At 40.3% G+C, this 12,084-nt stretch overlaps 1 protein-coding gene and 1 pseudogene across 1 annotated transcript in view; both read left to right on the top strand.

Moving 5' to 3' along the window:
- RHOBTB3 (Rho related BTB domain containing 3) overlaps positions 1 to 12,084 on the top strand; it is a 63,586-nt gene that overhangs the window by 29,377 nt on the left and 22,125 nt on the right. The window contains exons 7-8 of the mRNA XM_007978923.3: positions 1,975 to 2,087; positions 6,464 to 6,584. Coding sequence (XP_007977114.1) covers positions 1,975 to 2,087; positions 6,464 to 6,584 — 234 coding nt within the window. The remainder of the gene's footprint in view (positions 1 to 1,974; positions 2,088 to 6,463; positions 6,585 to 12,084) is intronic.
- LOC103224892 (60 kDa heat shock protein, mitochondrial-like) lies at positions 7,347 to 9,324 on the top strand (annotated as a pseudogene).

Below are 12,084 nucleotides of genomic sequence, written 5' to 3'. Positions count from 1 at the left end.
TTTGTATTTTTAGTAGAGACGGGGCTTCCCCATGTTAGCCAGGCTGGTCTCGAACTCAGTGGCTGAAATTTCTAAAGGGAAAACAGTGGCCATCAGCAGCATGCAATGCACATTAGGGTCACCAGGGAGGATTTTAAAACACTGATGCCAGGGGCTTCAAGCCCAGAAATTCTAATTTACTTGATCTGGAGATGAGACCTCCTCTGATGGTATTTTATAAAAGATCTCAGGTATTTATAATACACAGGTGTGGTTGATAGTCACTGGCATAGAGTAATTTTCTTGATCTGGGATCCATTGGCTTCTAAGGGGTTCTTAGGCTCTGACATTGTTATACTGACTTTAATGTTTGTGTGCACATTAAATTTTCTGGTGATACAATCCAAAGAATTTATGAGATGGGAAAAGACGATGTGGCCACAAAGTTAAAAAGCATTCATGCAGAAAGAGAGAAACAGAAATCATAGAGCTCTTCTACGCTCCACAGCTTTGAGAATTTGAGGAGGAAGGGGAGCAATCAGTGAAGGCATAAAAAGCGCTAGCAAAGGCAGAAAGAAGCAGTGGTGTGCTGGAGCTGGTACCAGCTTGTGAGAGCCCAGTTGTGCTTATCATCTCCATTTCCTTGTTCTGTGATGTCATGTTGGTAGTATCACAGAAATGGCAAATGCTACATATCATTTGACTCCCTCCCCCAGGACACACTGTAAGTATTAAGAAGGCGAGGTGGGGAGAAGTTGAAAGGATGCACAATAGTGCTCAGTGCTGCCAGGCTCAACTGTGTAAAGAGCCTGAGAGCTTCTGGACTTGCAGTCTGCCCCTTCCGATTGGATTTGATTCCAGAGTGGCTGCAATTGCCTGATCTCATTGGTTTAATAAGTGTTTATGTGCCTGCCTCATACCCCAATATCCATGAATGCATCTGGTGAGTGCTGAATACAGGAAGGGAAACATCAGAAGAAATAACTGAGAGCAGATTGAAAAGGATCTCGAATTACCCAGAGAGGTGAAGTGACTTGTCACACTAGTAGTCAATAGCTGAGGTAGAACTGGATCCTAACTATACTGCCCACACTAGGCTTCCTGAATTCTATTTTATGAAATAGGACCTTCTATAAATCATAGGATGGATGCGAGTAATCTCTTGGAATATCATGATCAGATTTGTGCTTTCGAAAACTCACCAACTTTGAGTAATAGGATGGGTTTGATGGGGAAAAGACTGTTACGGAGCAGGGAGGTTGGATGGGAGGTTGCTGCAGGCCAAGTGAGAGAAGTCCTTGGGGAAAAGGTCAGCTTTTGCTGACCATAGAATAAGAATTTTGTAAGACATAGAGGAAAAGGAGCTGACAGAGTGGGAGAAGTGAAATGAGCTTGGAGAGAGTTTTGAAGTGAGCTGGGGAAAGGCAAGGGATGGTGGGGTGATTTTGCTCCAATGACATGAGCTACATGGATGATGTAGCTCCCTTCCTCGGGCTGGTTTTGTAGAGTTGACTCTCAGACATCCCAGTCTGCCCCTGACAAAACATGAGACCTTCTGAATGCATTCTATGGCTGCTGCATGTTCCTCTACCTGATGATAGTCACTGCTGCCCATGCCTAGTAAGATTTAATTCGCCCTTGGGAAAGACCACATCTACTTACTCAGGACAAGTAAATAATTTGGATGCTGGACCACTTGTCATGGTAATTCATATTCAGACCATTGCTGCTATCACTAGCTGGCCACCTATTGCAGAGAGGTAGCAGCAGTCCGGGGAGGAAGAGTTCAGATTTTGAGAAATAATTTAGGGGAAGTTAAACTGTTTTTTCGAAATGTAAGTACTGTTTAAATGTTTTAGTATAGTTATAAGGATATATACATAGTAAAGTAAAATTAAAGCACTAAAAAAGGGAATATTGTATTTAATAAGAGATTTACTTGAGTTACTTCCTCATTTTAACAGAAAAATCCAGCATGTACTAATTTGTTTACAGGTGCTTTTCAGTGGGAAGAATTGGAAGAAGATATCAGGAAGAAGTTGAAAGATTCTGGGGATGTTTCAAATGTAATCGAGAAAGTTAAATGCATTTTAAAAACACCAGGAAAGGTAAATTAATTTGTTGTAAGTTAGTTAACTTTGACTCTCTGAATTATAACTCACATACTATGATGAATATAAAATTGAGTCCTTAGAAGAGTCAAATACTATATAAATGTAAATGTTTCCCTTAAGTATATTTTGCCATTTAAATACTGAAAACATAAGCATGGGTTATTTGTATCTTAGACTGTGTGTGTGTGTGTGTGTGTGTGTGTGTGTGTGTGTGTTGCCCCAGTGGGAGTACGGTGACATGATCTTGGCTCACTGCAGCCTCCACCTCCTGGGCTCAAGTGACATCTCCCACCTCAGCCCCCCCAGGGGCTGGGACTACAGATATGCGTCACCACACCTGGCTAATTTTTATATTTTTTGTAGAGATGTGGTTTTTCCATGTTGCCCAGGCTAGTCTCAAACTCCTGGGCTCAAGCGATCTGCCCACCATAGCCTCCCAAGGTGCTGGGATTACAGGCATGAGCCACCACACTCGGCCCTATCTTAGACTTTATGTAAGAATTAAAATATGTGTGAGTCATGTCTTTAAAATGCTCGTTTGCGAATTCTGCCTTCTGAAACATTCCCCTGGAGCTCTGGGAATACACCATCTATATCAACAATAAAAGGCTGTTGAATTTGTCCAGCTACGGTTAAGGATATTAGAGGGGCTGCCTTCTCACGCCTCACAGTTTAAGTTTCAAATAGTTTCTGAGAGGAAGGCAGTTCTGTATGTCCCTTTTTCAAGTGTTCTGAGAAATCTATTCAATGAGGTGGACAGTTAGGGATTATCTCATCCATTATAGGTTCAAAATTATAAATTAGATTCAAGTTTATAAAAACAGACTTTGTATATTGCCATAGACTGGTGCACATTAAAACTCTAGTAACTTGATATTGTATAGTCTGTAAGGGCTTTAAAAAACATTTCAAAACTTTAACACATTACACAGTTTAGCCAGTGTATTCTTTTTTCTGATTTTGTGATAAACAAATTGGCTGCAGTACATAAATAAGGTAAGTTATATGCAATGCTTAGCGGAATAAAGATATATATTGACTATAAGAAGAATGATTATTCCTTTAATTTTTTAATACAGATGACTTTTCTGTTTTTTAAAACCTGTTAACATTTTAAAGTTAATGTTTTACAAATATAAAACTGTACTAGCTTTGAGTGAAGATTCTTGATTGTTCTTTAGTTGAGAAATAGTCTTTTTTGCAAACAAAGTAACGTGGAATTAAGGAGTAAGTTTTTTTTTTTGTTTTTTTTTTTAGTAACACATTGAAGCAGGTATACAGAAGCTGTCCAGTTTTACAAGTATATGGCAGGATGGTAGCTCTTGCAGTCTAATTCAACTAAATAATCCTTTGTAAAAATGTGCACATATGCCTATATTCTCATTTTCAAAACAGTTCATCTAGTTGTCTTGATTAACTTGTTTATGCACCAGTAAAAATGTACATCACATACATTTGTGTTCTCTCAAACTTCTGCCCTCCCGTTTTTTTCAAATTCAAAACAATTGATGAGGGAATCTGTTTATAGATTCTCTCCCTCTCTCTCCAGTTCTCTCTCTCATACATTCATGTGTAATATACGTCTATAAAATATTCACAATATGCAAATTCATAACCTTTATATGGCTGACAAGTACAGAAATGTTGACTTTTCTTCTAACCCTGAACCTTTTCTTGAGTCTGATTCGGAACACATTCCTTTGAATACGGAGAATAAAATGAATTTTTGTTGGGGAAAGGGAAGGCTGGGTAATATGATTCCGTGGTATTGCACTGAATTCCCTCTGCACAGGGGGAAAGAAGAGTTCTTTCACCCCTTCTTCTTGTGCTTTCCCAGGTATCATTTACTCAATACCACAGGGGATGTAACCCTGAATTGGGACTCGGGGAAATGGTAGATTACAGTTGTGAATTTGCCACAAATCATCTCTGTGGCTTTGAGTGCGTCAGGGCTTCCTATAAAATAAGGAATAAATTGGATGGTTTTTGAAGACTCTGTGAGCTGTCCACTTTGGTGACGCTTTTTGTTTGTTTGTTGTTTTTTTGAGATGGAGTCTCGCTCAGTCACCCAGGCTGGAGTGTCGTGGCGCGATCTTGGCTCACTGCAAGCTCTGCCTCCCAGATTCACGCCATTCTCCTGCCTCAGCCTCTTGAGTAGCTGGGAATACAGGCGCCCGCCACCACCATGCCTGGCTAATTTTTTTGTATTTTTAGTAGAGACGGGGTTTCACTGTGTTAGCCAGGATGGTCTCGATCTTCTGACCTCGTGATCCGCCTGCCTCGGCTTCCCAAAGTGCTGAGATTACAGGCATGAGCCGCCGCACCCAGCCGGTGATGCTTTTTGACTGTTACTCTCCTTTACGCGTGGCAGGCACTTGACTCCCATCCCTGAATTCCTTTATGGTATGTTGTGTATAGGATCTTAGAGTGACTGTATAGGACCAGGATTTGTATGATCCTGTTTTGCCTATGGATGCCATTCTGGAATGTTTTCTGCTGTTTTAGAAGGAAGAATATTATCATTTTCCGGCCCCCCACCACCAAATATTTTAAACTTCCTACCATAGTAGATTAATTTAGAGTGAGAAGTAGATGTCATTTATTCTTATTACTGCTAATGTTGTGTGTTTATTTCTTAGGGATAAAGCTTTCAGAGTTCCCTAGCTAGCTGAGCAGAGGATTAGCATTCTGACCAGGCCTGGGGCTCTGAGATTCAGCAGGGGGAATGGGTGGAGACATCAGAATTTAAAATGAATAAAATATGATATTTCAATACAAATCCCAACTAAATCATTCCAAATTAGGGAACAACATAGACTTTAAGCAAGATTGCGGTCCTAATGAATCCTAGTATTTAAAATGACTTATTATTTCATCATCATTTGGGTAACATCACCTGAAAATATTCAGGCTTGTTTTGTTTATCCACTGTAAATAGAGTAAAATTAAAAGAAAGAGAGAGAGAGAGAAAGGAAGAAAGGAAAAGAAAAGAAATGGGTGGAGGGTATGGAAAGGGAGGCTGGTCCTTGACTACCAGGAGGGTTGGCACAAAGGGGATGCCTGAAGACCACAGAAAGGATAAAGCACTGAAGCCTGAGTTAGACAGAGGGGCTGCTCCCAGAGCCACCAGCTCCAGCCAGGTGCGTCAGGACAGACGAGTTATCAAGGGAGAGGGTCTCAGGAATGCCAGATCAGAAACCCAGGAAGGTCTTTATAGGTTCTAGTGGGCTCTGCTGTGAGTAGGAAGGACAATTAGGATTATAAGATTGGACATGAAGATGGAGGTGAACCAGCTGGGCCTGGTGGCTCACACCTGTAATCCTAGCATTTTGGGAGACCGAGGCAGGCACATTGCCTGAGGTTAGGAGTTTGAGACCAGCCTGGGAAACATGGAAAAACCCTGTCTCTACAAAAAATTAGCTGGGCGTGGTGGTGCACACTTGTAGTCCCAGCTTCTCAGGAGGCTGAGGCATGAGAAGCACTTGAGCCTGGGAGGTGGAGGTTGCAGTGAGCCAAGATCGCACCATTGCACTCTAGCCTGGGCCACAGAGCAAGACTCCATCTCAAAAAAGATGGAGATGAACCAACTCATCGGTTATTTTTTAAATGTTCACTGCTTTAAGAGAAAGTGTTAAGCTAGTAAGCAGAAGGATATGGTGTGATAAGGGAAAGATGTATTTTTCTTTTTTTTTTTTCCCTCGGAGACAGGGTCTCACTGTCGCCCAGGCTGGAGTGCAGTGGCGTAATCTCAGCTCACTACAGCCCCCACCTCCCGGGTTCAAGTGATTCTACTGCCTCAGCCTCCCGAGTAGCTGTTATTACAGGCACGCACCACCATGTACAACTAATTTTTGTATTTTCAGTAGAAACGGGGTTTCGCTATGTTGGCCAGGCTCGTCTCAAACTCCAGACCTCAAGTGTCCACCTTGGCCTCCAAAGTGCTGAGCCACTGCGCTCAGCCAAAAAATGTATTTTTCTTAATTACAAATCAAGTACTATCTTAATGAACAAATTAGGTTGTACTTGTAAACGTATTTTAGTAGTAGGCATTTGTGTGGGGTTGGACTACTGTTGTTTGTTTCCCAACAAAGACTCATGGAGGTTTTAGGACCTTGCAGCTTCTCAGCCATGGAGCTGAGTTTTCTCTTAGGCAATTCGTTTACTGCTGTGAATGCTGAAGAGAGCAGTGTTGTTCACTGACAGGCAGCCCATACCGTTCTTGAAGGTAAGTTCCTTTGAAACCTATGCCATAGAGTATGGAATCATATTTCTTTTGAGATTTAGCATAATTTTCCAAATTCTCAGCCTAGCCTGTATGTTATCAAAGCATATTAAACACCTTCCCCCTGTATTTTTGTTTTCTCTGATAGATTAATTGCCTAAGGAATTGCAAAACCTATCAAGCCAGAAAACCTCTGTGGTTTTATAACACTTCACTCAAGTTTTTCCTTAATAAGCCAATGCTTGCCGATGTTGTCTTCGAAATTCAAGGTATGGATGAACTTTTACAAAGTTTATGATTCATTTTTATTTCTTGTTTCTTTCCTTGCTGTCTACTTCAGATTGGAATGTTTGTTGTGAAGGAATGATTATTCCCTCTTATTCCCTATTGAGGGATGTAGATTAAAGCTACCTTAATGTCAACAAAATCTTCCGGGTAAATAGGAAGTATTTTATTAAAATGAGAAGAGAAATTTATATTTCCCTTAGTATTTTTTTCCTTTGCCATATGCTTCATCAACTTTTAGGGCCTAGCAAGGGATGGGATGATCTGTAATATTTTATTATATATTTTTGTGTGTATTTCTTTAAGATCCTAGTGTTTGCTGCATCTGGAGCTAACCCCCTTAAAATTATATTATATCTAGCTTATTTTATCCTGCTCTCTTCCTTTTTATTTGAGAAAAAGAAATTGACCATTATTTTATTCAGCTGTCTTCTGTTTCTTTTGAGAAAAAGGATTGAGGGTTATGCCTGGCCCACCTCAGGCACCCATAGATATTGCTACATTTATTCCTTACAGCACTTTGAGAATTTTATCACCAGAGCAACTGAGAGCTGCTGCTTATCTCTCTAAGAAAGTAAGACTACCTAATTTTAATGAAGATGGGCTGTTTGAGTGCCCATTATTGATTACTCGCTTGGATAATTTTGTCACTTTAGTAGATTAAGATCTAAAGAATGTGGTGGGAGCTGCCAGCACACAAGGTGCCAACGGGCAGGGGAGAGGCAGAGGGAGGAGACGTGGGCTTATCGCCATGTGCGTCTTGCATTCTGTCCCTCACTGGCCACTGACCTGCCTGACTGCACCAGCTCTGCTGCTGCCCCACAGAAATACTTGGATTACCCAGTCTTTCCGCACATGAGACCGGTGTCAGAATACTGGGCTCCTCATCTCATTTGGGCTTATGCCAAAGATGTAAAATTTGGTGCAGGTGCCTGAGCCTTAATGCTTCAAAGTGTCAACCTTTTAGTCAAAGCCATAGCTGCTACGGTGGGGCCAAAGGGAAGAACTGTGATTATTGAACAAAGCTAGGGAAGTCCCAGAGTAACAAAAGATGGTGTGACTGTTGCAAAGTCAATTGGCTTAAAGGATAAATATAAAAATATTGGAGCTAATCTTGTTGCCAGTAACACTAAGATGTTGCCAATAACACAAATGAAGAGGCTGGGGGTGGCACCACCACTGCTACTGTATTCGCACACCCTATGATCAAGAAAGGTTTTGAGAAGATTAGCAGAGGTGCTAATCCAGTGAAAATCAGAAAAGGTATGATGTTAGCTATTGATGCTCTAATTGCTGAACTTAAGAAGCAGCCTAACTCCAGCCTGGGCAACAGAGCGAGACTCCATCTCAAAAAAATAAAAAGCAGTCTAAACCTGTGACAACCCTTGAAGAAATTATTCAGGTTGCTACAATTTCTGCAAATAGAGACAAAAAAAGTCAGCAACATCATTTCTGAAGCAACGAAAGGGGTTGGAAGAAAGGCTGTCATTACAGTAAAGGATGGAAAAACACTGAATGGTGCATTAGAATCACCATATCTAATTTTTGCATACCTATTAATACATCGAAATTTTTGCATAGTTTATTAATACATTGAATAATTAGGCTAAATTTTCGCATAACTTATTAATACATCGAAAGGTCAGAAACATGAATTCAAGGATGCCTGTGTTCCATTGAGTGAAACAGAAATGTCTAGTACCCAGTCTGTTGTACCGACTCTTGAAATTGCCAGTGCTCACTATAAGCCTTTGGTTGTCATTGCTGAAGATGTTGATGGAGAAGCTCTACAAACTTTCCTTTTGAATAGGCTGAAAGTTGATCTTCAGGTTATAGCAGTGAAAGCTCCAGGTTTGTTGACAATAGAAAGAACCAGCTTAAAGATATGGCTCTTGCTGCTGGTAGTGCAGTGTTTGCAGAAGAGGGGTTGGCCTCATAACACAGGAAAAGTTGGAGAGGTCATTGTGACCAAAGGTGACACTGTGCTCTTTAAAGGAAATGGTGACAAGTCTTGAATTGAAAATTATATTCAAGAAATCATTGAGCAGTTAGATATCACAGCTAGTGAATATGAAAAGGGAAAACTGAATGAATGGCAAAACTTTAAAATGGAGTAGCTGTGCTGAAGGTTGGTGTGGCAAGTGATGTCAAAATGAATGAAAAGAAAGAGTTACAGATGCCCTTAATGCTATAAGAGCTGCTATTGAAGAAAACATCATTCTGGGATGGGGTTGTGCCTTGCTTCAGTGCATTACAGCCTTGGACTCATTAACTCCAACTAATAAAAATAAAAAATCGGTATAGAAATTATTAAAAGAATACTCAACATTCTGGCAGTGACCACTGCTAAGAATGCAGGTGTTGAAGGATCTTTGGTAGTTGAGGCAATTGCGCAGCGTTCCTTAGAAGTTGGTTATGGAGCTATGGTTGGGGATTTTGTGAATATGGTGGAAAAGAAATCATTGACCCAACGAAGGATGTGAGAACTGCTTTATTAGATGCTGCTTGGGTGCCTTCTCCATTAATTACAGCAGAAGTTGTAGTCACAGAAATTCCTAAAGAAGAGAAGGACCCTGGAATGGGTGCTGTAGGTGGGATGGGAGGTGACATTTCTGATTCCTAGAATAGAGCTTGACCTTTATTCATGAACTTGTGATAGGAAGCTCAAAGCAGTATTTCTCACCAGTAACTGAAGAAGAGGTTGGGTGATGTTTTTAAAAAGTCACTATAACCATCAGTTACTGGTTTATGTTTTAAATCACTGTAACCATCAGTTACTGATTTCAGCTGACAATAAATAGCAGTTTACTGCTGTCATTGTCCATGCCTACAAATAATTATTTTGTACTTTTGGATAAAAACACATTTTACATTCCTGATACTGGGTGAAAGAGCCGCGTACCAATGTACTGCTTTCAGCTTGAATCACTGAGACATTTTTACTACTATGCTGTTAAAATCAGGATTTTAGTGCTTGCTAACAACAGATGAGAAGTTAAGAAGCAGCTTTTCTGTGGAGAGTAAGAATAATTGTGTACAACGTAGAGGAATACCCAATTATGTGACAACCTTTATGTAATACAAATTTGTTTAAAGTTAGAAAAGAATGAATTGTTAGATACCTTCAGTTATGCAAGAAAGATTGAATTCCACTATATTCACAGAATCCCCAACCATAGCTCATAACCAGCTTCTGAGGAACGCTGCACAATTGCCTCAGCTACCAAAGATCCTTCAACACCTGCATTCTTAGCAGTGGTCACTGCCAGAATGTTGAGTATTCTTTTAATAATTTCTATACCAATTTTTTATTTTTATTAGTTGGAGTTAATGAGTCCAAGGTTGGAATGCACTACTGTTTTCCAATGAAAATCTAAGTAGAACTTTAGATGGGCAATTACTAAAAGGAAGATATAATCTAATTTAATGGTAGAATTGTGTAGCAGCTAACAATAGTCATTTACTTTTAAAAATATTTCCTCAGAAAGATGCACATTACTTTTAACTTTGGTCATCTGCCAAGACAGGGAAATGGAAACTTTCCAATGTACCTTCCGACAAGCCACGGCCAGCCCCGTGTGCAGTGTGAGCTTGGGACCCTGAAAGTAGGGCAGCGAGAGTGACCTTGAGATACAGAAAAACGACTGGGAAAAAAGCTAACAAGAGGACACAGACTTTATATCATGCTTTCGTCATTTTAGACCTAAAACTGGCTCTAAGCCCCTCATGTGATCACATCTTCATTTATTTGTTGCCTAAATAAAGGTCCAAACTTTCTATCTAGAGACAGCTTTCATAAATTACTCATTATAGGTAGGGCACTCCTAGTCAGGGATAAAGCTCCTGGTGATTACAGAATTCTCTCATTAGCTTCTAGGAGAAAACTCTCTGTTGATGAAGACATTTACTAAAAGTGTTTGGTATGCTCTATCTATACCAGAGAAACACAGGAATAGATAATTTTGTACAAATCATCTAAGAAGCTTCTCATTTCAACAGAAAAGACTACATCCATTGTTAAGAAGAGATATGATTAGTAAATTAAAAAGTATTTCCATCTTTCTAAAATTAGCTTTTTAAAAAAGTCTAGTTTGTGGAGATTGGATCAGTTTCTGCATTCTGAAAGGAGAATGACGCTGCTGGAGATGGCTGAATGCTGTCTTCCAGATGACATCGTGGGGGGCACTGGGGTCACCCGTGATTTAGGGTTGATTGTGAGCAGACTCCGCAAGATGGAGATAAGGTGGGGGCAAACCATTCCAGTGACCATTATAACAACCTAGGGCACTGCTTTTCATAACCAGAAAAAGAATTAGTCATCTGAAGGTTATGTGGTGAACATATGAGAGTAGTGTCTAGTGGTGTTTGATCCAGGGCATGGTGAGTTCTGATAGATGGTCTTCTGTTCTATAACAATAGTGTTCGTATTAATCAGACCAAGCATCTCTGATCTTCCTGGATCTTCTAGCTACTGGTTCTATGGCCAGGGCTGACCAATCTCTTAGCATTTGCACAATATTTGATACAAATTAAGTACAGCGTACTCGACTAGGTATTTACTTCCTAAGTCCTGAGTATGTTTTAGTCCTTTGCTATTTTTTTTTTTTAACCTAGGTCCTCTTGATTGGAGTTTCGGATGTTCCCAAACCTCTCAGTCGTCCCCTAAGACTCTGGAATTTTGGGTTATTCTCTAAATGACTAATCTCTTTCTTTGTGTGTGTGCTTTAGAAGTTTAACTATGAGAAGGAAGCCATAATTCCTGGTCACAGGAGGAAACTTAAAATTTCCACTAATAAAGGAGCTATGTTATTATGTTGCTGTGTCTCCTACAGTCCCTAGAACTGTGACTCGCCTTTAATAAATGGCTATTGATAGTAAGATTAATGGTCCTGAACTTGGGAATCCACCACCGAAGCATAAATGCACTTGAAGAAGACTTTGCATTGTAATAAACTTGTAAAAGGAAAGAGGGTCCATCTCTTTGCCAGGGACGTTCATTTTGCAGCACAGTTTGAGAGCAATCTTTTTCAAGTAAATTGAATATGAATGCCTGTCCCCATCATACAGTAATGAATTAGGGATTGTCTCCCATCCCCACCTTTTCTCTTTTGCTGTGTTATAAAATAGCTACCAAATTTGCTTGTAATTTGCATAGAAGGCATTGGCATCAAACGTGATGTCAGCGTAACTCACTGAAAAGATTTTCTGAAGGAATATGGAACACATGAAAATATATGTCATATTAAAAACGAGAGATAAGCAGTGATGTGGTGAACCCTTGCTCCTCCTAATCTCGTGCTTTTCTTCCATGATTCTACTTACTGCAGGCACCTGCTCCCCTTTCACCCTTTATGCAGGGGCTGGGGTCAGGAGGGCTGGCTGGGTGATGATGTGCAGCGACTGCTGTGGTGCTCTTTATTGCTTCCCTAGCTCTGAAACCAAGTCTTCTTAGGAGTCGGAAGCAGGGAACAGCAGCAGTGGTGG

Source organism: Chlorocebus sabaeus, chromosome 4 (assembly GCF_047675955.1).
Source record: "Chlorocebus sabaeus isolate Y175 chromosome 4, mChlSab1.0.hap1, whole genome shotgun sequence".
Lineage (NCBI taxonomy): Eukaryota > Metazoa > Chordata > Mammalia > Primates > Cercopithecidae > Chlorocebus > Chlorocebus sabaeus.
Note: the sequence above shows the minus strand (reverse complement) of the source record. Positions and strands in the feature narration are given on the sequence as shown.